We start from the raw sequence: 24,554 nt of genomic DNA, 5'->3' as shown, positions 1-24,554 counted from the left end.
ACAGGACCATTGGCACTCATCACCCCTGTACAAGCAGGACAAGATCAGGTTAACCTTGAACAAAATGATAGAAACAGGAAGTTGAGCCTCCAGTTCCCTTTGCCTTCTAACATTGTTCTCTACCATTTCACAGACCTTGATGCCCCTTGCTGTCTTTTGTGTGTTAAGAGCTTGGTTCCATATTAGTGTTGGCGTGTTCCTTTGACTTATTGTTACTGGCAATGCTTTGATAAACTTGACATTTTAAACTACAGAAACAAGGGAATATGATGTTCATTAGGCTTAGCTGTTTGACGCTAAAGTGCTAAACCAACTCATGTGGTCTCTATTATTAGTTTACAAACCCTGGTCCATCTCTAGAGGCCAATGTTCCCAGACAGCCTCATTTCCTGCTGGTGAACAAGTTCTCTCATTATTTTCTTTGTTTCTTCTTTTTCTGCCTAGTCACTGAAACAGTCATTGAATTGTTGTCTCATGCCTGTGTGCTACCAAGCACCATGGAATATGGAAGAAGCAACGTGGTTGTGCCTTCCCTCTCTCTGGTGAGGCTGCAGCAGGAAGGGTCAGTGAGGACTCAAGAAAGACCCACAGTGCAGCAGGTTGAGGTTGAGGTAGGCAGGAAGCCATTAAGATTCAACCGAGCATGTGAGTTAAGAAGCAGTATATGGAGGGCATGGTAGTTCTGGACAGGACCAAGACAAAAGGCGGCAATCTCTGAGCTAGAAAGATCATGCTTGACTGGCAGCATCATCTTTCAGGAATTCTTATCTCACATCTCTAAACCTTGATGTGTAATGCAGTCAACACAAGCTTAACTGCCTCTTATCTCCCCCAAGAGCACTTCCTTCCTTCCATCACTTTCCTGCTACTAAGACATAGAAAGAAGGACACTATAAGAAATTCATGACAAACTCACAGAGCCACCATGCTGCACTCACACATCCACCCTGCAAGGACCCACCTTTTTCTTGGAGGGATGAAGCAGGCTAACCTCAGAGTCACCCAGCTGGTGAGCTCAGATTGGAACTTGAAGATTAGGGTCACAGGGTTAGGGACTCTTCTATGTGTTTTCTACTACAAACTGCCCCAGTGATGTATAAAAAATGGAGCATTGGATTCACACAAACTTAGAAGGCAACTTGACTCACCTATATTACCTGATCTTGGATTTCCATGTGCATGTGTATCTAAGTGTGAGCTATTCACCAGGGTGGTTGGCAAAAACTTCACACAACCTCAAATTCACCAGGGGATAACATGGCATGGTTTGGGAAAAACTAGTAAGATGACTTTCAGCAGGATTATCAAGCCTTCATTCATACATCTGATAAGTACTTAATGAGTTTCTCCCATGTGCCAGGTACTGCCTATTGTGGTGAAGACTGTGATGAGCACTTAGGACACAAAGTAAACAAGACAGACACATCCTATCCTTGTCCATCAGACTTTCAACAATAATTACACAACACATTATTGATGGAGCAGGGACATCATTAACCACTGCCTTGGCTCTCAGGAAGTTTTGAGCTTCTTCATTTCAGCTTCCCAACCTAGTTCAAGTGTGCAAGCCTTCTCCACCTCCCACTCCAACCCTCCCACTCCCACCCTCCCAGCATTCTGATAGGTTGTAGCTATCCAGAACCCTGCCCCTCTTTCTTGGCAATTTTTTTATTTTTTATTTTTTATTTTTTTTGAGATAGAGTCTCGCTCTGTCACCCATGCTAGAGTGCAGTGGTGTGATCTCGGCTCACTGCAAGCTCCGCCTCCCAGGCTCATGCCATTCTCCCGCCTCAGCCTCCCGAGTAGCTGGGACTACAGGCACCCACCACCACACCCAGCTAATTTTTTCTTTTTTTTTTTTTTTTTGTATTTTTAGTAGAGACGGGGTTTCACCGTGTTAGCCAAGATGGTCTCTCACTCCTGACCTCATGATCTGACCACCTCGGCCTCCCACAGTGCTGGGATTACAGGTGTGAGCCACCACACCCAGCCAATAATGTGCTTTATTTTATTTATTTATTTATTTATTTATTTTTATTTTATTTATTTATTTATTTATTTTTTGAGGCGGAGTTTCACTCTTGTTGCCTGGGCTGGAGTGCAATGGCGTGATCTCGGCTCACCGCAACCGCAACCTCTGCCTCCTGGGTTAAAGTGATTCTCCTGCCTCAGTCTCCAGAGTACCTGGGATTACAGGCATGTGCCACCATGCCCAGCTAATTTTTGTATTTTTAGTAGAGACAGGGTTTTTCCACATTGGTCAGGCTGGTCTCGAACTCCCGACCTCAAGTGATCCACCCACCTCGGCCTCCCAAAGTGCTGGGATTACAGGCGTGAGCCACCACACCCGGCCTCTTTCTTGGCTTTATTGGTGCTTGTAGGTATTGGGCGTTTGGTGACTGAGCAAGGGTGCATTGCCCAAACAGGTGTCATTCCCATTGGGTGGTCAGTGGGTGAGCTGCTGGACGCTGATGAGCTAAAGTCCTCACCACTCTTCCATGGGAGGAAGAGCTGGTGAACTCTTCAGTGCAAATAATGAGAGGTTTCAACTTAAACAAACGTGGGACAGTCCATCTGATTCAACTGTCACTTAGCTCATGGGAGCTCCAACATGGGAGTCCTTTGCCTTCATGGGGGTCCTTTGCTAGGTGCATCCACTTTCTAGGTAAATGCACGAGGATCAGCAGCCATGCTCCCAGGGGCTTTCTCCTTCCCTCTCTTTCCCCATTCCTGTATCTCTGTGAAAGGGAGGAAATTCCTCTGTCTCTCTCTCTCTTTCTCTCTCTCTCTCTTTCTTTCTTTCTTTTTGAGATGGAGTCTCACTCTGTCACCCTGGCTGGAGTGCAGTGCTCACTGCAAACTCCACCTCCTGGGTTTAAGCAATTCTCCTGCCTCAGCCTCCTGAGTAGCTGGGATTACGGGTGCCCACCACCACACCCGGCTAATTTTTGTATTAAATTTTGTATTTTCAGTAGAGATGGCGTTTCACCATGTTGTCCAGGCTGGTCTCAAACTCCTGACCTCAGGTGATCCACCTGCCTCGGCCTCCCAAAGTGCTGGGATTACAGGCGTAAGCCACCACGCCTGGCCCTTCCTCTCTTACTTATCTCCCCCAGGAGCACGTCCTTCCTTCCTTCTGGCTCTAGAGTACTCTCTCTTTTCCCCTGGTTCTTTCAAAACAGATAACTGACGGCCCATTAGACCCAGAATCCCACTCAACCGAAAACAAATTCCTTTTCCCTGGAGGACACAGATAGTTGCTTGGTCTTGTCTTCAACTTTTCCCAGTAGAGGAAAGAAAGGGTTTGCTGTTGAGTGCAGCAAAGAAAGGGAAAAGGAAACACTGACAATGCTTTCCCATATGAAAAGGGCCCACACATTTGTTACCTGCCGCAACTAAAATTGGGACCAGAGCTTCAAAGGGGAAGTTCTGGGAGGTTTGACCATAGAGAATGGAGACTGGTCACTGCCAGGGGTCGAGGGAGTCAACCTGGCATGGACAGTGAACAGAGGTCAGTCCTGGAGTCACATGCAAGCCAGACACCTGCACTGTGGTCCGAGGCCACTGGAGCTTGGCAAAGCGGGTGCCCTTTACTTGGATGAACTCAAGTTTTACAGTTGTTCAGGCAGCCAAGGGGTCCACGCCTCTTAGAGGAAGTCTTGGATCTCTGTGACCAAGCACTGTTTTGGGTTTTTTTGTTTGTTTGTTTGTTTTTGTTAAAAATGGGGCCCTCTGTCTGTGCCTCCTGGTATTGCACCATCTTCAGGGGAGACTGAAACTCTTTTCGGCAGTGCTGTTCTCCGCCATGTTTCCTTACTCATTCTCCTAGTGAACTTGTATTCACCCTCCAATGCCCACATCAGATGGTCCTCCTCCATTGTGCTTCTTGGCATCTCATACGCTCACTCCTGTTGTTGCCTCTGAACTTTATGCCTCTGGTTTTGTTTTGTTTTGTTTTACCACGAATCATTGTTTATTCTTTCTTCTTGAGCAGGCAGTGAGCGTCTCAGGAATGGAGTCCACAGCTTTTCTTAGGTCATGCTCTATGACCTTTAAACATTTTTGATCATAGTAACTATTTTTTAACTGTTTAAATTACTAGATGTACTTTATAAAGCTGAGGTTTAATGACAGTTTGGAATTAAGGCAGGAACGTGAAGCCGAATGTATTTCACTAAACTCTCCCAAGGGTTCCTGTGGAGTCCCGTGTTTCCCCCATCCCCCATCGCAGCTCTTAACCCGTACTGTTCTGTAATTGCCTGTTTGTTTCTCTGCATCCTCTGACAGGCTGCGAGCACAGGGACCACGCTGATTTTACAAACATAACCACAGTGTATGCCAGTGCCTGGCATACAATTAGGTGCGCAATACATGTGTACTGAATTACAATGGATTACACTGGGAGGTCTCCTGGGGCAGAGGATAGAGCTTGGCTCTTCAGAGTCTAGGTACCAAAATCTTCTCCACTCACCCTATCCTTCTATGGGGCTGCTACAAAATCATAATGAGCATAACAACAACACACCAATGTCAAGCGCCAGTATGCCAGCACCGTTATTTAGTATTTCCTATTTTCAAGCACTGGGCTAGGCTCTGTGTGCATTATTTCATTCGCTCCTCACAACAGCCATGCAACACAATTTTGTGATTGTTTGTACAAAGAATGCTCAATCTGAGGCTTACTTCAGTTTCTTGCCCACTGCCACTCAGCCAAGTAAGTGTTAAAGGTAGGATGGGAGCCCGTATCTGTCATGAAGAGTGTTCTAGGCAACTACAAGGCAAATTTAATGAATGACATCAAGAGAAAACAATTGCCAGAAGAATTTAAATCCTGCTTTTTTTAAGAGGTGGGGTTTCACTATGTTGCCCAGGCTGGAGTGTATGCAGTGGCTATTCACACGCATGATCATAGTGTATTGCAGCCTCAAACTCCTGGGATCAAACAAAAACGCTTACTTTTTCATAACATTGCTGCTCTGCTAATACCATATATCTCCTCCTTTGTCACCTCCTCATTGTTTGCTCCCCCAGAAGACAAGTTATTTTTTCAGCATCATCTTGGGAGTATTTGAGTTGATTCTGGGTTAGCTGTAATCAACACAAAGTAACAATTTGGGTTCATTCCAAAGTCAGTTGTGAATTTAGAAACTTTCCCAAGTGAGTTTTATATAAGTAAAGACAGAAACATTGTCCCTCACATGGGTCCAGGCTGCTCATAATAAAAAATGGATTGAAAAGCTAGTCATCTGGATATAAATCCCAAACGTCAGCCACGGTGCACCCAAGTTAGTTTGCATAATACAGAAAGGGGGACCCTTGCTTGGCATAGGCCCATTTTGAGAGGCAATGTGATGGTTAGGACCAATCTCTAGCACAAAGCTCCCCAGGTTCAAATCTGCCTCTGCCAATCACACTGTGCAAATTTGACCAACTTATTCATTATCTATTTCAGTTGCCTCATCATAACATAGAATTAAAACTATTCCCAAGCTTGTAGGGTTCTTGTGAACATCAAATGGGTGAGTATATGCAAAGTATAATACTAAAACAGTATCTGGCACATAATAAAGGCTATAATTATATTGGCAAAAGAAAGAACTTTACTGTCCCTTCCACATCACCACAGCTCAACCTCCTGTCTCCATTAATCCCAGAATCGTAAAGCCCCTGACTAGGGCTTTTGTCCAGAGGATTAAGACAGTGAGTAGGCTGGAATTAGCAACAAGTCAATTTTCCTTTGAATTGCCAAGGCTGGACTACCACCCACTTTGTTGTTTCTTCCCATTTTCTGAGCATCACAAAATGTAATATTCATGTGTCAAGGGATCCAGGATTATATTTTAAGATTTTATGGCCTCTTTGTAAAGCTACCTTTTCAATTTTAGAGGAGGCAGTTTTATGACTCCCTTTGATAACCACTTAACTATTAAGACCCAAACAAAGAAGAGGAATGGTCAAAGGATATCAGGTACTTTCAGCCAGCTAGAGTCTCACTTCTTGAACATTATTCAAATTAGCTCCAGGACTCATAATTCTATGTTTTCATTTATTGCTGCAGTAAAGTAAATGGTTCTTTTATCCAAATGTTATTTCCTGGCTATTAATTCAGTAGTTATTTTGGATTGTGGCACTCCTCTTTGATTTAGGGATATGACACCTTATAAATATTTAAAAGTTGAAGACTGACACTTGAAGAAATTGACTTTGATTTGTTTTGTTAATATCTTATGGCTAGAGTAATTATAGGTTTGGAAGATGCAATCTCATTTTCTGTTTACTGGAAGCAACAGGGAGCACTGTGTCTCTATAACAAGGAATTTGTCAATGGAAGGCTATTCCCAAATCTTTTGCAGACCAGAGCTCTATGCTTGTCTGCTCAAGATACATACTGCCTGTTACTCTTCATAGTTTTCTCCAGAACCTGCTCTTGAACCCAGAAATGTGAGGATGAAAACTACCCAGACTTCTCAAAATAGCTGAAAATGGTCATTCCTGAAAGGCTTGGAACTTTCTTTCATCTACACGTGCCAGCAAGGGTTTATGGCAGGGCTCAGCGTGATCTACAGACCGGTATGATTTAACCACGGATCAATCAACCTATTAGGGGAAAAAAAGACAAGGTCAATAAGGATGGGTCTTGGTGAACCAGAGGTCATTTTACATTTTCAACCTAATGTTCTTATTTCCTTTCCATTAACATTTCATAATGAAAAAAATTCCTATATTCTTTAATTTTTAAGATAATTAAGTGAATTTAGTGCCTTTGAAAGGTAGAGGATTTATAATGGTATCAGGGAATACACTATTAATAATCTACAAGACAGGGGCCACCTGGAGTGGAGCAGTGCTGCCTGTATCACCATTTCTGCTTCTTTGGAAACAAGGTTCAAACTGTAACAAGGTTCAGCCTCCTTTGCCAATTCAGAACCAAACTTCTCTCCTGAGACCAGAAAGATTTGTGTCTTTTGGGATGGGACCTCTATCTCTTGAAAAGTGTTTTTTCACTAACATTTGATTTTGAGTTGGAACAAATTATAGCAAGCACAGATATTTCTGAGATCTTGGTATTCTCTATTTACAAACCCTCAAACACATGATAGGAGTAAAGAATTGTTCTGGAGCTTCTCTAAGAAAAAAAAAAAACAAAACAAAAAACATGGCATCTGCCTCTAAGATTGTTACAGCCTAATAACTGGCAAACGTGAACCCACAGGGGCACAGAATAAGAGAAAGAGATTTACATGCCTGCAGCCAGGCCTGTGTACATAGAAACAAAGGGCCTACAGACTAAAGGCTGGCTTCCTTCTGAGTTCTCCAAGCTGACCATCCTAGGTATCATTTACTAAAGATAACTTCATTGATTTTTGGATAAAGATGATAGATCAACTACACCCATTTTCTTTTGTTGTCTCCCCATGCACTACTGAAACAAAAATAAAGGTTTTTTTTTTTATGCATAAATTCTCAAAGCCAAAGAAATTGGGAAGGGACTTAACAGTGACAAAATTTTGGACGCTGGAAAACAGATGGATGAATAGGAAGTAATTTAGCAAACTCAAGACAGCCAAATTAACCTAGCAATAGGAAAAGCTGAGAGGCAAGCAGATTTATACCATAGACTCCTCCCCACAAATAGCTCAGGAATTGACTAATTAAGTACCTTTGGAAGTGCAAATGAAGATGGGCTTATAAACAGGAAAACAGAGAGTCTTAAGAAGCAGTTAGAGCCCCAGATCCTTTGTTCTACTCCCCACTCCATAAAGACTAGAGGCTTGTCGTCTGGAGAGAGTATAATCGTGGGTCTTTGGGTTAGGGGATTGTCAGTGCAGAGCATGAGGGTGGGTGTGCAGGGTGAAAACAGGAGGACTGAATGAACAGGAGACCAATGCTGAGACTCCTCCTCCAACCTGCTTCCCCACTAGGCTCCAGCCAGAAGACTCTTCTCTGGGGATTCTGAGTAGCTAAAGAGTAAAGACACAAAGACGCTGACATTTGGTGGCTTCCCCAGGTCAGACACATTCCCCCTACAGAGAAGCCCCCAGAAGCTCCAATAGAAACTTTTAGAGCCCCACTTTTACACAGGAGTGGAAAACTAAAGATTACCAGGCCACTGAGGAAAACCTCTAATATTTCTAAAGCCTCTAATGTATTAAAATAATTTATTGAAAGTTGGCTGATGAAGAAAGAGATGAAACCATTGATTGATGAATAGAACAAAGATGTGGTATATGCATACAATGGAATATTATTCAGTTTTTTAAGAAAAGAAAACCTGTCATATGCTTTAACATGGATAAACTTTGAGGACATTATGCTAAGTCAAATAAGCCAATGACAAAAAAGACAAATATTGCATGATTCTACTTGTATGAAGTAGAGTAATCAAACTCATAGAAACAGAAAGAATGGTGGTTGCCAGTAGCTGGGAGGAGGAGGAAATGGGGAGTTGTTTAATAGGTATGGAGTTACAGCCATGCAAGATGAAAAAGTTCTAGAGATCTGTTGTTTGACAATGTGCATATAGTTAACAATACTGTACTGTACACAGTACAGTATTTGTACCACAATTTAAAAAAAGAGACTAAAACAAAATACAGAGAGTGAAGCAAATTATAAGAGGAGAAGAAAATGACAAATAGAATTGTCATTCACATCCTCAGGCAGGTAAGAGAAAATATTGTATCTGTGAAATAAAATTAGGGTGCTATTAAAAATATATAAAAAGGAATATCCAGACAACAAAAGAAGAGTTCTTAGAATGAAAACCATGGTATTAAAATCTCAACAGTAAGAAGAAATTTCCTAGAAAACAGAGCAAAAAGGAAAAGAAATAAAACATATGAGAAATGAAAAGCATGAAAGAAAAAGAAAATTAAAACTAAAAGAAAAGAGAAAGGAAAGAAAGAAAGAAGAAAGAAGAGAAAAGAGAAGAGAAAAGAAAAGAAAAGAAAGACAAACCAGTCCAAAGATCAAGTTAAGAGAATTCCAGAAAAATAAAAGAGAAGAAGAAATCTTCAAAGAGCTTATTTTAAAATGTTTTTCTAGAATTAAAAGACATAATTTTCCAATTAAGAAATGGGCTTACAACCAAACACCACATGTTCTCACTCATAGGTGGGAATCGAACAATGAGACAGTTGGTCACAGGGTGGGGAACATCACACACCGGGGTCTGTCGTGGGGTGGGGGAAGGGGGGATAGCATTAGGAGATATACCTAATGTAAATGATGAGTTAATGAGTGCAGCAAACCAATATGGCACATGTATGCATATGTGATAAACCTACATGTTGTGCACATGTACCCTAGAACTTAAAGTATAATAAATTTTTTTTAAAAAGTAAGGTTTAAAGTGACAACAAAAAATCAAAATGCAGCGGGGGATGGAATTAAGTATTGTTTTTTCTCTCTTTTTTTGCAATCAGAATTAAGATGTCATCTTAATAATTTATTATAGCTAAAGATAAGCCTTTAAAATAATTTACTACAGCTAAAGCTAAGCCTCATGGTAACTATAAAGCAAAAACCTGTAATAGATACACTGGGGGAAAAAAGAAAGAAAGAAAGAAAGAAAAAGGCTTACAAAGTGCCTAGGATAATAAATGAAAATAAACTCACACAAAGGCACATTTCCATGACATTTCAGAACTCTTGAAGCAAAAAAATTCTACACAAACTGGGTAGGAGGGGGAGTTATTTTCAAAGTATAATAGCCCAGAATAGCTTCTGACTGCTCAAAAGATCAAAGAGCAATGCCTTTAACATTCTAATAGAATGATTTCCAACCTAGAAATCTTACCTAGACAAACTGTTAATGAAATGTGACAGTAATACAAAAACATTTCAGACTGCACGGCCTCACAAATCTACCTCATACCTTTTCTTGGGAATCTGTTAGAGGATGTGTCTCACCAAAATGAGAGGAGAAACCAAGAAAGAGAAAGATGTGGGCTAGAGAAACAAAAGAGAGAGAGAAAGACATCCCCATAATTACGGTGAAGGAGTATCCTAGGATGAAAACTACATATCAGACATAGAAGATAGTTGGTCTAGATTTGAGAAATGCAGGAAGTTCCAGGAGTAATTTATTCGTGAAACTGATGGAATGCCCAAAGCATATGAACATTTTGAGAGGAGACTTAGACAACTGGTAGAGAGTTTTGGGGTTGAATTAATTACAAGTACATGGAAAACTAAGCTCCACCTATGGAGGAGCATAGAGTTGGGAAGGAAGGATTAATGATGTGTTTTCTGGAATGCTTAGAGCAGCCAGAGTTGGACTGAATCTCTTAGCCAAAGTAAGTAGCTCCAGGGTATAAATTACTGTCAGGGTAATTTAAACTCACTGAATAGATAGGAATATAAATACAGAATGGTCTCTGATAACCTGAAAATATAAAAGTGACTCCCTTACCAAGAGTGGATCCAAAGAATATGGTAAAGCCAATGAAATCACCATACAAATGATTTCCCAAGATTTTCTTTTTCTCCTTTTCAGGCTCGTTTGTGGGACAGCTGATTGACAGTTGCCTAACATGAGTGTTTTGAAAACCTTGAATATGTATGACCAGTATTATAATTATGTTATATGTTTATATAGAATGAAGCTAAACAAGACAGCAAAATTGATCTCCTCAGTGAAATTGATCTCCTCAGTGAAACATATGCTTATGCTAAACCTCCAGATATCTCTATTTTATTAAGGCAACATATTTCCCACCAGAGATGTACTGTCTGATCCTTTCAGTCATTATGAATATACAGAACACGTGTGTAACAAAGAACACTTGCAAGCTACAGGATATAAGGATAGAAGAAACAAGGCAAAGTGGTGTATTCCCATCTCCTTCTCCTGAATAGCATCAATTAAAATTCACAGCTGCTGGCTGCCCAGATGTTTCTTGCATTTAGTGCTCTGTAATATGCATCAGAATATATTGTATGACCACGGTTTCCATAAACTTGACAGTGCTGTATTCTGAATTCTGCAGACTAGATCCAGTGTGTGTATTTTATCTTCAGATTAGTTTCCCTCCCGCCCCCTGCCCCCCGCCCCTCTGCCCCCACCTTCATTTGCTTGGGGCATTTGCAGTTCAGAAACAAAGACATTTACAGCTCAGAGTTTAGCTGTATCAGGGTGTAAGTGCAGGTCAGGCCTGATTTATGTGGCACTTCTGATAAGCAAGGGAGGAGAGCAGGATGGGGGTTTAGGAAAGCTGGTGAACTTGGCTTGACTTATGTCTTTTGCTTTTGTAGGCAGCCAACATCCCTCTGGTGTCAGAACTTGCCATCAATGACATTCATTTTGATGACTTTTCTCTTGATGTTGATGCCATGATCACAGCTGCTCTCCGGATGTTCATGGAGCTGGGGATGGTACAGAAATTTAAAATTGACTATGAGGTAAGATGTCTGTCTTGGGTGATCCAAGGAGTTCACCTGGGACAATGTGTTAGGCACTCTGAACCACCAGTTTCCCAAATACAAAATGGGGATGATAATCCCTGCCCTGCACACCTCATAGGATTACTGTAGGAACCAGAAGAGATGTTTGTGGAAGGCCTGTGATCATTGAGGGTTACTCAGACATAAGGCACCTTTGAGATAAGGGTCCACTGGAATCACTTGCAACTGCCTGACGCACCCTCTCCCTCCCATTTCAGACACTGTGTAGGTGGCTTTTAACAGTGAGGAAAAACTATCGGATGGTTCTGTATCACAACTGGAGACATGCCTTCAACGTGTGTCAGCTGATGTTCGCGATGTTAACCGTAAGTGTGCTTAGCGATGGTGGAAGATCATTTCTCATTCACAGGAACTAGCAGGCCTTCTCCTTTACGTTTCCATTTCTCTGAAAAATTACCATGTGATCATTTTATGTTGGAACTTACCTGCCCTTGTTATGAAAGTATATATGTGCCAGCAATTTCTGAGCTTGAAAGCTGTAACATCGTTGACCCCTTGAAGCCAGTGTAGCCTTGGAATGATTACTTGAGCTTCTCTTCAGTATTTTTTCTGGGTAAACTGGTTCTTTTACAAAAGAAATGCTCAGATTTTAAAAGTAATCTTTTTGTAGAGGAAATGTAGATGAGTAACAGAACAAAGAGATCACTGGATATGACTCTTGGCCAGTAGGAAGGTGTGAACATCACCCACAGGAATATGGAAATCCTGAGAGGATGCCTATTTGAGAGGATGCCTATTTGAGAGAATGCCCAGGGAGGCCAAGGGGAAAAGAGGGATAGGAGTGCGCGCTCTGCAGGTTTAGGGCTTCCTTGCCTTAAAATCTCCGTCCCACCGGGTTTTAACCCAGTGATGGTGGCCAGTCTGTTTCACGGAGATACCTAGCACAGCTGGGCAGAGGTAAGCCTTGGAATTTAATCTGAAAGCAAATGTTTGTGGCAAAGATTGAAACAAATCCTCTATTTACTTCTTTTGGCAAGAAATAAGGCTTGTTTTGGCACAATTTCTACTACATTGTTACGCTATCAAGTAAAATGTTTTCTGGCTTAAATATGTTGGTTTCTTTGGTCTCCTAGTTATATATACACACGTGTACGTACATATCTGCGGGTGTGTGTAAACAAATTGCCATACCAAAAAAGAGAACGTGAGTCTTGGATTCTTCCAACATAAAGCAAATACCTTATATTTTTGCAGCCAGACTAAAATTTAAACAGAAAATCAGAGTGCCAAATGAAATGCATTTTCCTTTGGTCCAAATGAACAAAGATTATTCTGTTCTGATTCTTCCTCACCAAAAAAAAAAAAAAAAAATCTCTGCCTCATTTTCTGCCTATTAAAATTTTACTCATCCTTTAAGGCATTGATCTAATGCCAGTTTTTCTACAAAAGTCTTCCCCTTTCTCCCAAAACATCAATAATTACTTCTTTCCCTGTACTGTATCTAGTACAACACATCTTTCTTGCTACTGTGTATTTTAAGTTACAAATCTGTCATCCTCCTATAGAGTAAGGTGCTGAGGGAAGAGATCATTTCTTGTTCTTTCAACAACATCTACTTATTTGCTCAACCACCATTTACTGAGGGTCGCACCAGCGCCTTGCACTCTGTCATGTACTTGGTGGGTTTTCAAAAAATGTATGTTGAATTGACATGAGCTGAAATGTGCATCTGGCATAAGAAGATGGGGCCAGAATGTCTTTTGTACTAGGGACTTGTGCTTTGGGTCCTCGACTGCTTAAGAAACAGGCAGACTGGCCTGGGAAAACTGGACTGGTTCCAGTCTTCTGTTACATCCACCATCAGAAGAGTGAGCCAGTCAAGTGAGAAAGGAAGATGCTTTGAACCATGAGGCTTAATGGCTCAAGTGACAACCATTGCTTGGGGAAAAAAAAAAATCTTCATTTTGTTTTTCCATAGCATACCTCAGTAAACAAGGTATAATTTTTTTGTGTACAGAGTTCATGTGTCTGGCCCACAGAGGACAGTCAATAAAAAACTTCTTACCCCTTTATTTTGGAAAACCTATGGATTTATGCTGAATTGCCAAAATAAGTAAGCAGGAACCCTGTTCAGTGAAGGGAAAAGAAATGGCTGTGACATTTTTGAGTTAGAAATGTCAAAGACAGAGACAGATTTTTATGACAAGCCTTAAAATAGTTGGAATAGGGGAAACTGGCAAGAGCACCAGGGTCACAGTGGACACTTAGGAGCAAAAGGAAATATATACCCAGTTTTCTGCAGTGGGTACTTCCATTATATGGGCAATTTTGATCCTTTCCAAGAAATTGAAGAAAATAGAATTCTTAAACTATGTCACCACAATAGCGATGCTCATATCATCAGATTATTTCCAGGGTGCAATTGTTTTTGCAAGTATGATCAGCAATCTTGAAGAGCAGCATTGTTGGAGAAGGCTTAGGTTTTGTTTTTTTGCATTCATGCTAACACAGAAAGAGGAGACTTCATTGTTAAATTTCTCTAAGGAAAGGGGGTGGAGGAGATCACAAAACAGAAACATGACTTCAGAAAGAATACAACGTTATTTTGGTCTCTTTCACATTGTGTTGAGTAGCCACATCTGGAAAATATAGTATTTTCTGCTCACTAAATTTTGTTGAACTTAACCAAGGGTTACAGTCAGTTAAAAGTGTCAACATTTGTTTTTCTCTAGCATAAGTTATCTTCTACAAACTTGACTTTGGTCAATCTGGTTAATCAGAAATTTTTAATTAAGAAAATAATTACAGAAGTAACAAAGACTACTCAATCAGTGTAGCTAAAAATAAATTTAACTCACTCATCAATTCTCATCTCTGGAATGTGACGTTGGCCTATGGTAAAATGATGCCCCATTTCTTTCCACCAATGGACACTCATGTTTTGGGCACTCCTGAAGACTCTGAAAGCCTTTCAATGTTTTGATCTTATCAGTGATTAAATTTCCATTCCAGGGATCTCATATTTCCTGTCAGTGGGTTGTGTTAGAACCAAAATTCTCTATTAATCTAGGGGGGAAAAAAAGAAAGAAAAGAAATTCACCATATACCAACCATTGGATACAGCCTGGTTAATGTCATAAAGCTAAGTGCTGAGGCTTCCTCTAGATGGCGCTCCAAGGCAAAGTTTCCCAGCTGGTTTCCAGAAAAGAGGGGAAAAAAAAACCTTACCAACCTTCCTTGAAAGTGCTTCTTTTCTTCTAGCACTGAGGTACACACCCCACCACAAAATAAATGTTTTTCCTAAAAGAGATAGCAACAAAACCAGTCTGACGGAAAAAAGCCTCTCCCATCAGGGTGGGCCTGTTTTATGACTGCCACCTTGCATACCATGCTGTTAACGTGAATCATAGTGTTCTCCGTGTGACCTTAAATCTGTGATTGTGTATTTTTCCAAGCCCATTGTCTCTGGGAATGGGGAGATGCATAGTTCTGTGTCACTGCTGAACAAATTTTGGCACCACGTACAACAGGACGAGCAAATTATAAATATATGCCCCAGCTTCCTAACCTTTAACCCTAAAATCACTTCATGGGTGGAAAATAAACCTATTGACTCAGCATTGTGTTTTGCGAAAGTATTCAGGTTCGTGTCTAGGTAACAAAGCGGTTTTGTTCCTTTAGATATTTAAAAGAAAAAAAGAACTACTCTGTAGGACAGGCAAATGATATAAAATGATGAGCATTTTGTTCACTGGGAACCCTGTTAATAACTTATTAATTTGTTCCATGCCTCTGGTCTGAAATTTCACATTTATAAATTTGAAAGCTTCAATGTTATTCTTTGCTTTTAAAGAGATATTTAGGTAGTTAAAATTTCCCAAATACTTTGAATTCCTCCGACAAATACAGTACGTAGTAACAGTTACTATTTGTGGTTAAAATGAGGAAGAAAACCTGCAGATCAGTGATCATCATATAAATTGTCTTTACTAATAGGAGTTTATAGAACAAATATTCCATCATGCGCATATGTAATAAATAAATTATAACTATAAATACATGATGAAAGATGATGGACATATTTCTTAAATTCACGATGTAGACTAGATATAGGAAATGACTCTGCTTTTGTTTGTGTTCTGTAAAATAAAAGGCATGTAGTGGTGCCAAGGTTGCAGAGACATTTTTTTCGGTTTTATAAATGATGTATGAGCTCTGACAGATTTTCCAAGGGGAAAAAAAAGATTTCTTTAAGAGTCAGTATTCTTTACTATCCCATAAATGTACTCATTAGCACTTTGGGCCATGCCCTGCATCCTGTAGGATATCAATAAAGATTAATTAAATGAGTGAATTTAGTTTAGGGTAATATTATTCAAGGAACCATGCTGCTCAGTGTCCAGTTAAAAAAAGCTATAAAATGATGAACAACTATCATTGCTTGAAATCTTGTTCTTTCTTCATATCACACTAAGGTTCAGCTAGGGTTCATATAGAATATTATGATCTTGCAGAATTCACTGGATATGAAAAGAGAAGAGCACATGATCACATTAAAATTTATGGTGGTGCTGGCAGCGTGGCGCTGGTGGGGAGTTGCAGTTAAACACTAATAATAACCAAGTATCACAGCAAACACATCGACACCCCCTGACATTTACTGGGGGCTTCTTAAATCTTAATGTGGAGGTAGCATGTTTAAATCCATATTTGTGTTGTCAACAAGGTTATTTTCAGAGATAAGCCAAACCATTTTATTGATAATTCAAACTAGAGAGCAGAAGGGATGTTTAGGGAGAAAATCCATCCTATTCACCAGCTTGAGGCTAATGTTCTGTCCTCTGACTGCAGTTTCCAGGAAAGTCCTTGATTTTAGAGGTAGAAAATTCCTTCTGGAAGATCTTAGACGCACAGCTGAAACTCCTCCCTCCCTGTCCAAGAAATACAGAACCAATTGAAATTTTAAATAAAATATTTTTACTCAATAATCAGAATCCTACTCTCAACAGTAATTGAATTCCTTTGTAGATTGTAACACTGGAAGTTACAAAGAGAGAAATCTAGATGTTTTGTTCTGTAAATGACTAAAATAAAGTAATAAACAGTAATCATATTTGTAATCATCAAATATTGTTATGTTGCATTTTCTTATCAATAAAAGTAGTAACTTGTTATATTTACTTTAAAATAAATGGCAGCATTATCGTAATAATATAATAAAATCTACATGATAGAACAACCAACTCTTTAATCTTCAGGCAGATGTAATCTACAAGATGGCAAATTTTTAATTTAGAAAAGGAGTAATTTTTAAATGTTTTTGCAGAATATCAGCACCAGACACAATAAATTAACTATGGGGCTAATCAATTTGAATACTATGTTTAAATTACATTTAAGACTCCTGTCTTTTAATCATTTAAAAAAAGGTTTCTATTTTTATTCTCTCTGACTACATCTCAGAGCCCCAATTAGGCACTCTATGCTTCCAGCTGACATTCCCTTTATCCACATTTATTTTATAAAAGAAAAAAGGCAAAGCTGCACATAATTAAGAACCTGGTGTGCTAATAACCAAACATACAATTGGGCAGAAGGATAATCCAATCCATTTCCTCTCACAGGAGAGTAACCTCCATAACTCACTTTAAGCGCTGCCATTCATGAGTTATGGGTCATTCCCTTTCTAGTGAAAATAAATTCTCCCGCACCGTCAGCCAGAGCTGGGTATTTTTCTTAGGACATGTAAATTGTAAAAGTGTATGAACATAATCATGTCCGACATTACAGGGAAAGTATAACCTCTTGCTCACGGACACAGGCTTATACGTAAATGTATGTAGTTTCGAGGCTGGGTCTGCCTAGTTACAGTGTAGGATTTTTGATTAAAGTAAATTTATTCTTGAGATTTTTATGATATTGGTAAACTGCTTAATCTGTCGCTTTGTGTTTTATGACGCCAGCCAAATCCTCCAGGTCAGGGAGACCCAGCAGCAGAGCCACTGTCATTTATCACAGCCTCCATTTTCCACGGTGTATGATTTCCAAGTGGCACTTTCTTAAGACTGAAACCTGGCACCTAAGGGTGTTAAGTTGGGAGCTATAAAAAGTTTTAATTTTTCATGGGTCTCATGTTTAGTTTTGGCTCAATTATGGCTAATAAAAATTGGGGTAAGCTTTGGAGAAGCCTCAAATTCTTGAAGTTCACCAACCTGGGCTCTGTGGCATCTTGAGAGATCTGTCTTTCTATACAATTAATGTGCACCAAGTGATCTGCTTCATTTTCTATGGTCATAAACCATATGTTATATTATATGCAGTTCACTGGTAAGAAATAAAATATAAATTATATTTATCAGAAATAAAATATAAATTATATTTCTAAACATGGACAAAACATGCCGTCCTTGTCCTCAAAAAAACATCGTAAAGCACAAGTATTGTTAGGGTTGAAAGCTAAGTCCTTAAGAATCTGATACTCTTTTTCTTTTGGTTCTTTTTAAAATGCATTATATGTGCTATATACATACAGCTGTGTTTATTATCTTTTGATGTAGAAACCTCAACTTTCTCAAGTCTTATTATTTAGTTGAAAATTTCTTTATACTATTTGAATATCTTTTTGTACATTTTATCAAAATAAGAGAGCAGAAATATATTGAGCAAATTTTATTTGACCACATTAGGACTTCCTGAGAATGAAATAAAGAGTGTTGACGGATACCAGAGGTTTGCTTTGAAATACTCTAGCAAACAAACAAAACAAACACACGCTGCATGTGAAGAGACAGATGAAACAAGTCACAAAACCTGGATTCCTGCTGAAGTTAGTCTATGACTGCATTGGGTTCATTATATTAATAGTATTCTATTTTTTGTATGTTTTTAACTCTCCAAAATAAAGAATTGGAAAATTATGCTAAATAGGTTAAAAATTAAGCCTTAGAAGTGGTTATAAATGTAATAGAATATAATAATAAAGTTATATATGAATTAATTCAATTTTTAAATGTATGCATCAAACATCTACGCAACATATATAATTGTACCAGACTGTGTTGCCTTTCTGAGACTTACATGGACAAGCACTTGCAACCTTAGTTGAGGCTAAGGGTCAACATATTCCCAAAACATGACGAAGGTTTTATGATTTGATAGTAAGTGCCTTCAGAAGCTTCTGGTTGAGAAAGAAAGTCAATTATATATAGACTGTAAGGTCTTTCCAACTCTGAGCTTGGTAAGGAAAGGATCATTTAGGCCTAAATCAATATTTGGTTAATGCCAGAGCAATATTTGGCTGCATTCATCTTGAAAAGAAAGAGAAGCAAATTCAATCAAAACTATCCCGTTCCCATGGATAATTAGACAACCTGCAACTGGCTTGTTGCATTGTGTACTCTGGTAAAGGAGACATGTGACCGTGTTGGTCCTGGATGGTGATTCCCTATCAGCTGGAAAGGTTCTGGTCTCTGGACCTCAAAATGGGGCTGAGGTGCCCCCTTTTCTGCTCAGCAGACCCAAATATTGGTAGACAAACATTACTGTAAATGCCAAGGGAGTATGACCACTAAATCTAGATGCTATAGTTTGCTCAGTAGGGATTTTTTCCCTTCCATTGAAGTTTGTGGTTGCATACCTGTTCTCCCCCTTATGCTTTCGTCACACACTGTCTCTGATTGGCAAAGGTAAGACCCTTTTTTAAAAAGAAGGTATGCTGCGACAGCCAGTAGTATAAATACTCATAAGCACTCCTAGTAAGCGTTGAAATCTGCTTCCACTCCAAAGCTTGAGACAGTCCTCTGCTCAATATTATTGCCTTGAAGCATATGGAACAGTTTGATACCCATCAGGCTGCCCCTAGGATCTATATGTTGAGTGATTGCCATTCCATCACAAAGCAAATAAAATAGGGTCTCAAAAAGAAGCATACTGTGCTTGCTGTCCATGCACACGGAGCCCTAACATTGCCTTAACAATTCTCTGATCACCGTGATCCACCCATGACTGGTATATGTGCTGAACTGGGGGGTGATTGAAGGCACCCTTCTTATAGAACCATCAGCCTCCATTAGGAGACATAAGTTTCACAAGCAGACTCTTCATGTTAAGGATGACTCAGCAAAGCTGGACCAGCCATCAGCATTGCAAATTGGGGCTTTTTTTTTTTTTTTTCTTAAAATGATATGAATATCTTGTTTGTGACATTTACAATGAAACCCTCAAAGAGCAATTTTTGGCTGAAATAAATTTGATTTTAATAATGTACCAAAGACTCCAGACAGTGACCCTGCAACACTCTATGTACCAGAAATTTAAAAATACCAGAAATTAAATGCTGCTTCTATAAATACTGCCTTTCTCCCCAAGCTCATAAGGCCTTAAAATTCAAGCCATCTATAGATCAGCGAAGGCACGATGACACAGATTAGGAATATGGTGTGCAGATTCTTCTAGAGGAGGCACTTCCTTGAGAAATCATGTCTTTCAATACCCTTGGAATTGTCTGAGCCGTACTTTTTCCTCTTCTGTCCAAAAGAGTGAGAAAGATGAAGAAGAGGAAGAAAGACTCCAAAACCTATCATATTGTCCCTCAACCTTAGCCAATTCACTGAGGGCTCTGCTGCAGTGCCTGGACATCAGAATTCATGGTGGAGCATATGGAGCCTACCATCTTCAGCTTTAGGGTGTCTGCAACCACTAGGAATTTCTAGATACCCTCTCTCTTAGTTTGCCATCTGCTAGATCTCAGAATCAATAGGATGAACTCATCAGGAAATCCTTTATCATTCAATACCTCCGATAGTTGGGTTCAAAAAGAAAGGTGAGAACAGAATTTCTGGCATCACTTTCTCCGATTGCTGAGCCAGGACTGCACACACGGCAAGGGCGTGCAGTCCATGGTGTACCTCCTCCAGAAACCAAGCAGGAGGAGCTGGATATTTCTACCAGTTCTCTCTTCCACAAAGCACAACCAACGTTATGACAGCTTCTCTTTAGAAAAGAGTGCTCTGTGGCACTGTTCTGCTGGCTCAAGAGGTAACCAGATTCTAAGTGCAGCAAGGACCGGCTGTCTTCTTCACTGCTCTGTTCCTAGTGCCAGGAAATCAGTAAATAATAAATATTTGTTCAATGAATGAATGGACACTTTTCAGAGTATCACTATTTCATTTCAAGCTGGGACAATTTAATGAAGCGTGGGTTAATTCTTGAAACAAAAAAGAATATACAAATACACATACACACGTGTATAAATATAGATGTTCTTATAAACAAATGTTCTTTATGGAAATTTTAGACACAAAGGAAAAATTTTAAGCCAACTGTAATTCCACTACTGATAATATCTTGATGTACATCTTAACAGTATTTTCCTATACATATATTTAAACATTTTATAAAGTTGAGATATTACAAACTATTGTATCTTTCTTTTCTCTCTACACCTCATTTGTAAAGCACTGTATGTTATCAAGCACATATTGATGTGACAGAGCCATATTTAAACTAAAAATGTCCAATGGCTCTGCAATATCAACCTCTTCCTACTCAAGAATAATGTCCTTCATGAAATAAAGCACACACCAAGGGATTCTTTACAGCCCTATTGTCTAACACTGTATCATCACAATAGGATTTAAAAGCTGTGCAACTGAACCCACACCTCGACTTAGGGGCTGTGTAGCACAGTGAGTAAGAACACAGACTCAGGAGCCAGGCTACCTGGGCTTTTATCCCACCTCTCTTACTGTATAGTCTTGTAACCTGGTGCCTCAATATCTTCATCTACAAAATGGGAAGATAAGACCAGTTACGTACCTCAGAGAGTTCTTGTAAGGATTAAATGAGCTAATGAATGTGAAGTATTTAGGAAAATGCCTGGCATATACTAAGCGCTATACAAGTTAACTATTGTTGACATTATCCCAGGCCTCTTCTCAAATATACCCAGTGCTCAATACATCATAGGCACTTAATAACACTTCTTAAATTAGTAAATTGTCTATAGCACCATCTAGTGTTGACATTATGGGTGTTTTTACACCTTTTTGGATTCAACAGTTACAAAGTAACAGTCATTTTTCTCTGGCTATGATATTCCCCTATTCATGTGTATCACCCAGGATCAGCATTAAAATGAGAGTACATCCTGGCTGATTTAAATTTTATGTTGGCTAATGATAAAATTTACTGGGTAGTCTAGGAGACCCTGAGAATCAGTCTTACTGGCTTGGGTCTTTTGGAGTTCTAGTTATTATATGCTGTAGTAGCTGGGGTAGGCTTATCCCAGTATACATTTCAGCCCAATGAGGGAATATCACTGGAGGCCTGCTCAGAGGGCAGGCTTAAGGCTTTGCTGGAGGGGGTGCCATGGGAAATAGGTTTATATGCCCTGGCTGACTCTTTACTTAGATATATTGTATTTGCTGCTTATATTTCTGAGACAAACTGTGAAGGAATACAGGCGAGAAGATATATTAACATTAAAGCTCAATAAAACCCATAATGATTGGGTCAGGAAAAGAAAAGACATAATTTTATTTGAAAATAAAAGAATAAACCAGAGTCGAGAATGGGGTGAATGCATTAAAATATACTTCCTGCTGCCTCTCTGTTTTCTTTTGAAAGTATATTGTCTTCACCAAGCAGTTGACTTTTTCTACTCAATATCGGTACATGCAGGCCTGAATGGATAGCCCTGGGAGGAAGATGGATGAGGGCGGGGGAGGGGCAAAAGGACACTTAGTGGCAGGTGGGCATTTTTCAGGCCTGATGACTCCCAGAAACCATTTACCAGGCAGCTTTAAATCACAGTCAAGAGATAGGTGCTGCTTCAGTAACTCAGGTATCACAGTCGGGAGAGGTAAATATGTTTTGTGTGACTGTGTGTGGGTGCTATACTTCAGAGATTCTCTACTTCAAGAATCTAGAGATAGGCTCCATAGTCTTCAATATTATAAAATTATTGAAAATTTTCTAGGAAGAGAGTCTAGGCCTCTGTTATGTTCTTAAAAGTATCCATGATACCAATAGTTTAAGACCAAGATCCTAGATTTCTGGGCAGAGCAGGGGATGGGGACTGTGTAGAACATTTTAGCAAAATGTGTTCCATCTTATTATAAAATGGGTGATAACTGATGGTTTAAAAATGGCTGGGGATTTTGATCTTAAATCTATTAGATGGCATTTGATTTCAACTACTGATTAAATTTCTAGTCAAATTACCTTATTTTAACATTATCCCTAATCTTACTGCTCTGATTCATCAGCTAGTTCTAGTCAATAGCATTTTCATGGGCAAAATCTCTCTAAATTTTAGCACAATATCATTGCACAACACTTATTTCCAGCATATCATAGGTAATTATTTCATACTTGATAGACTTTTCAAGTTTTACCTAGTATTAGCAAGACCAAACTCAACAATTTGAGTTTTAAGATGATGGAGATCACCACAAAAGACATTTAATCCCCTCCCCTTCTCAAAAATCATCCTAAAATAATATGGAGAAAAAGAAATGTACACAAGTCCCACCTTGCATGGACTCACAACACATGAAGGCAGAAAATGAAGGGAGGATACTTCATAACTTAGCAGAGAAGAGAAACCCAAGTACCTTCAGAGGTGAGGGTGTGGAGGAAGGGGTAGCCATAAGAAATAATGCTACCCCCAGAACCTAATGAGACTCAGGAACCTGAGGCCTCAGATACCATGAAAATGAGGTGATGTGGAATGAGGGAGTGATGAAAACAGTGAGTACCCAAGTCTCTATCCCCTCTCTGTGTAGTTGGAGGGCTACTCTTCCCCCGACTCTGCCATAACCAGAGTATTTGCCAGAGAAACTGAATCCCAGAGTTGGGTACACAACCAAAAGCAAAGTTAGGATGAGGTGCACACTCAAAATAAGAGGATTAAGTGAAAGCCTACATCCTCACAGGTGGACAGCTACAGTTCTCTTTTCTCAGGATGCCAACACATGTGTTTACACCATTCCCAGGTAACAGATTGGAAAGTCCAGAGAAAATGAGTTTAGATGTTGACATTTGGGCATCTCCAGCAAAAAGCCAGCTGGCCCACACAGTCACCCCATGGTAAGACACAGCAATCTGCAGGCACCACCCACATACACTGGTGCACAGTGAGCTTTGTGATGCTTTACTGTTAAGAATGAATAGACCACCAAAGGTTACCAGACACTTGAGAGAAACTACCAAACACAGAGAAAAGAAGGAGTTCAGAGAAAAAAGGCAATACGGGGAACAGAAGAAATTTTCAGAAGAATTATAATCAATATCTTCAGAAAGACAAGAAAAGATCATGCATCCATGGGAGAAGAATAGCATGCTATTATAAGACAAGGAGCAGCAAACAAGAAAATGCTTATAAACTAAACTTATTACTATGCCTGGAAAGTAAGAAGAAAGGCCTATATAGGACATGGAAGAGATAAGAAAATAAGAAAATCAGTACTAGAAGTCCAGTATCCAACTAATTGGAGTTTCATTCAAATAGGGCAGAAAAAAAAAACTGCTGAAGAGGAAATTATTTTAAAAAAGAAAAGAAAAGAAAAAAAGATGAGTAAATTTCTTTATTGTACTGAAGAAATGGATTCTCCAGATTAGGCTTAACACACAAATTGAACGGGGAAAAAAGTCCCAACCCAAAGCATATCTCTGTGAAATTGCTGAACACCAGAAATAGAGAGGAAATTCTAAAAGAAAGAAAATCAAGTAACATTCAAAGTATTAGGATTGAGAATGGTACGTTCTTCTCAAAAGCAACTTTGGAAGCTAGAACACAATAGAGCAGGCCTTCAAAATTCTGAGTGAAAATGTTTCAGCCTAGAATTGTGAGGCACGCTGAGTATGAGAATAGAACAAAGATTTTTTTTTTTCAGTCATGCAAAGCCTCAAAAACAACCAACTCCCCCAGTGTTTAAAAAAAGTAAGGCCTTTTCTCATGAAGCCCCTGTAGACGTGCTTCTGCAAAATTAGGGAGTAAATGAGGAAAAAGAAAGGCATGGGCTGCAGGAGGTGGGGGACCAGACACCAGAGAGGAAAGAGGAACCCCCTGAATGATGGTGGAGGAAGCTCCAAGGGCAGCTGGCAACAGAGGAGAGAATCCAGACCAGACCCTAGGGTCGGGCTGC

At 39.6% G+C, this 24,554-nt stretch overlaps 1 protein-coding gene and 1 long non-coding RNA gene across 2 annotated transcripts in view; one reads left to right on the top strand and one right to left on the bottom strand.

Moving 5' to 3' along the window:
• The window catches only part of PDE11A (phosphodiesterase 11A), a 462,469-nt gene that overhangs the window by 349,874 nt on the left and 88,041 nt on the right, over positions 1-24,554 (top strand). The window contains exons 11-12 of the mRNA XM_028830876.2: positions 11,257-11,403; positions 11,664-11,771. Coding sequence (XP_028686709.2) covers positions 11,257-11,403; positions 11,664-11,771 — 255 coding nt within the window. The remainder of the gene's footprint in view (positions 1-11,256; positions 11,404-11,663; positions 11,772-24,554) is intronic.
• LOC144333422 (uncharacterized) overlaps positions 16,137-24,554 on the bottom strand; it is a 50,251-nt gene continuing 41,833 nt past the window's right edge. The window contains exon 5 of the long non-coding RNA XR_013402056.1: positions 16,137-16,337. This is a non-coding gene — a long non-coding RNA (uncharacterized LOC144333422). The remainder of the gene's footprint in view (positions 16,338-24,554) is intronic.

The sequence above is a fragment of the Macaca mulatta genome, chromosome 12 (assembly GCF_049350105.2).
Source record: "Macaca mulatta isolate MMU2019108-1 chromosome 12, T2T-MMU8v2.0, whole genome shotgun sequence".
Classification (NCBI taxonomy): Eukaryota; Metazoa; Chordata; class Mammalia; order Primates; family Cercopithecidae; genus Macaca; species Macaca mulatta.
This window is presented reverse-complemented; position numbering and strand designations above follow the sequence as displayed.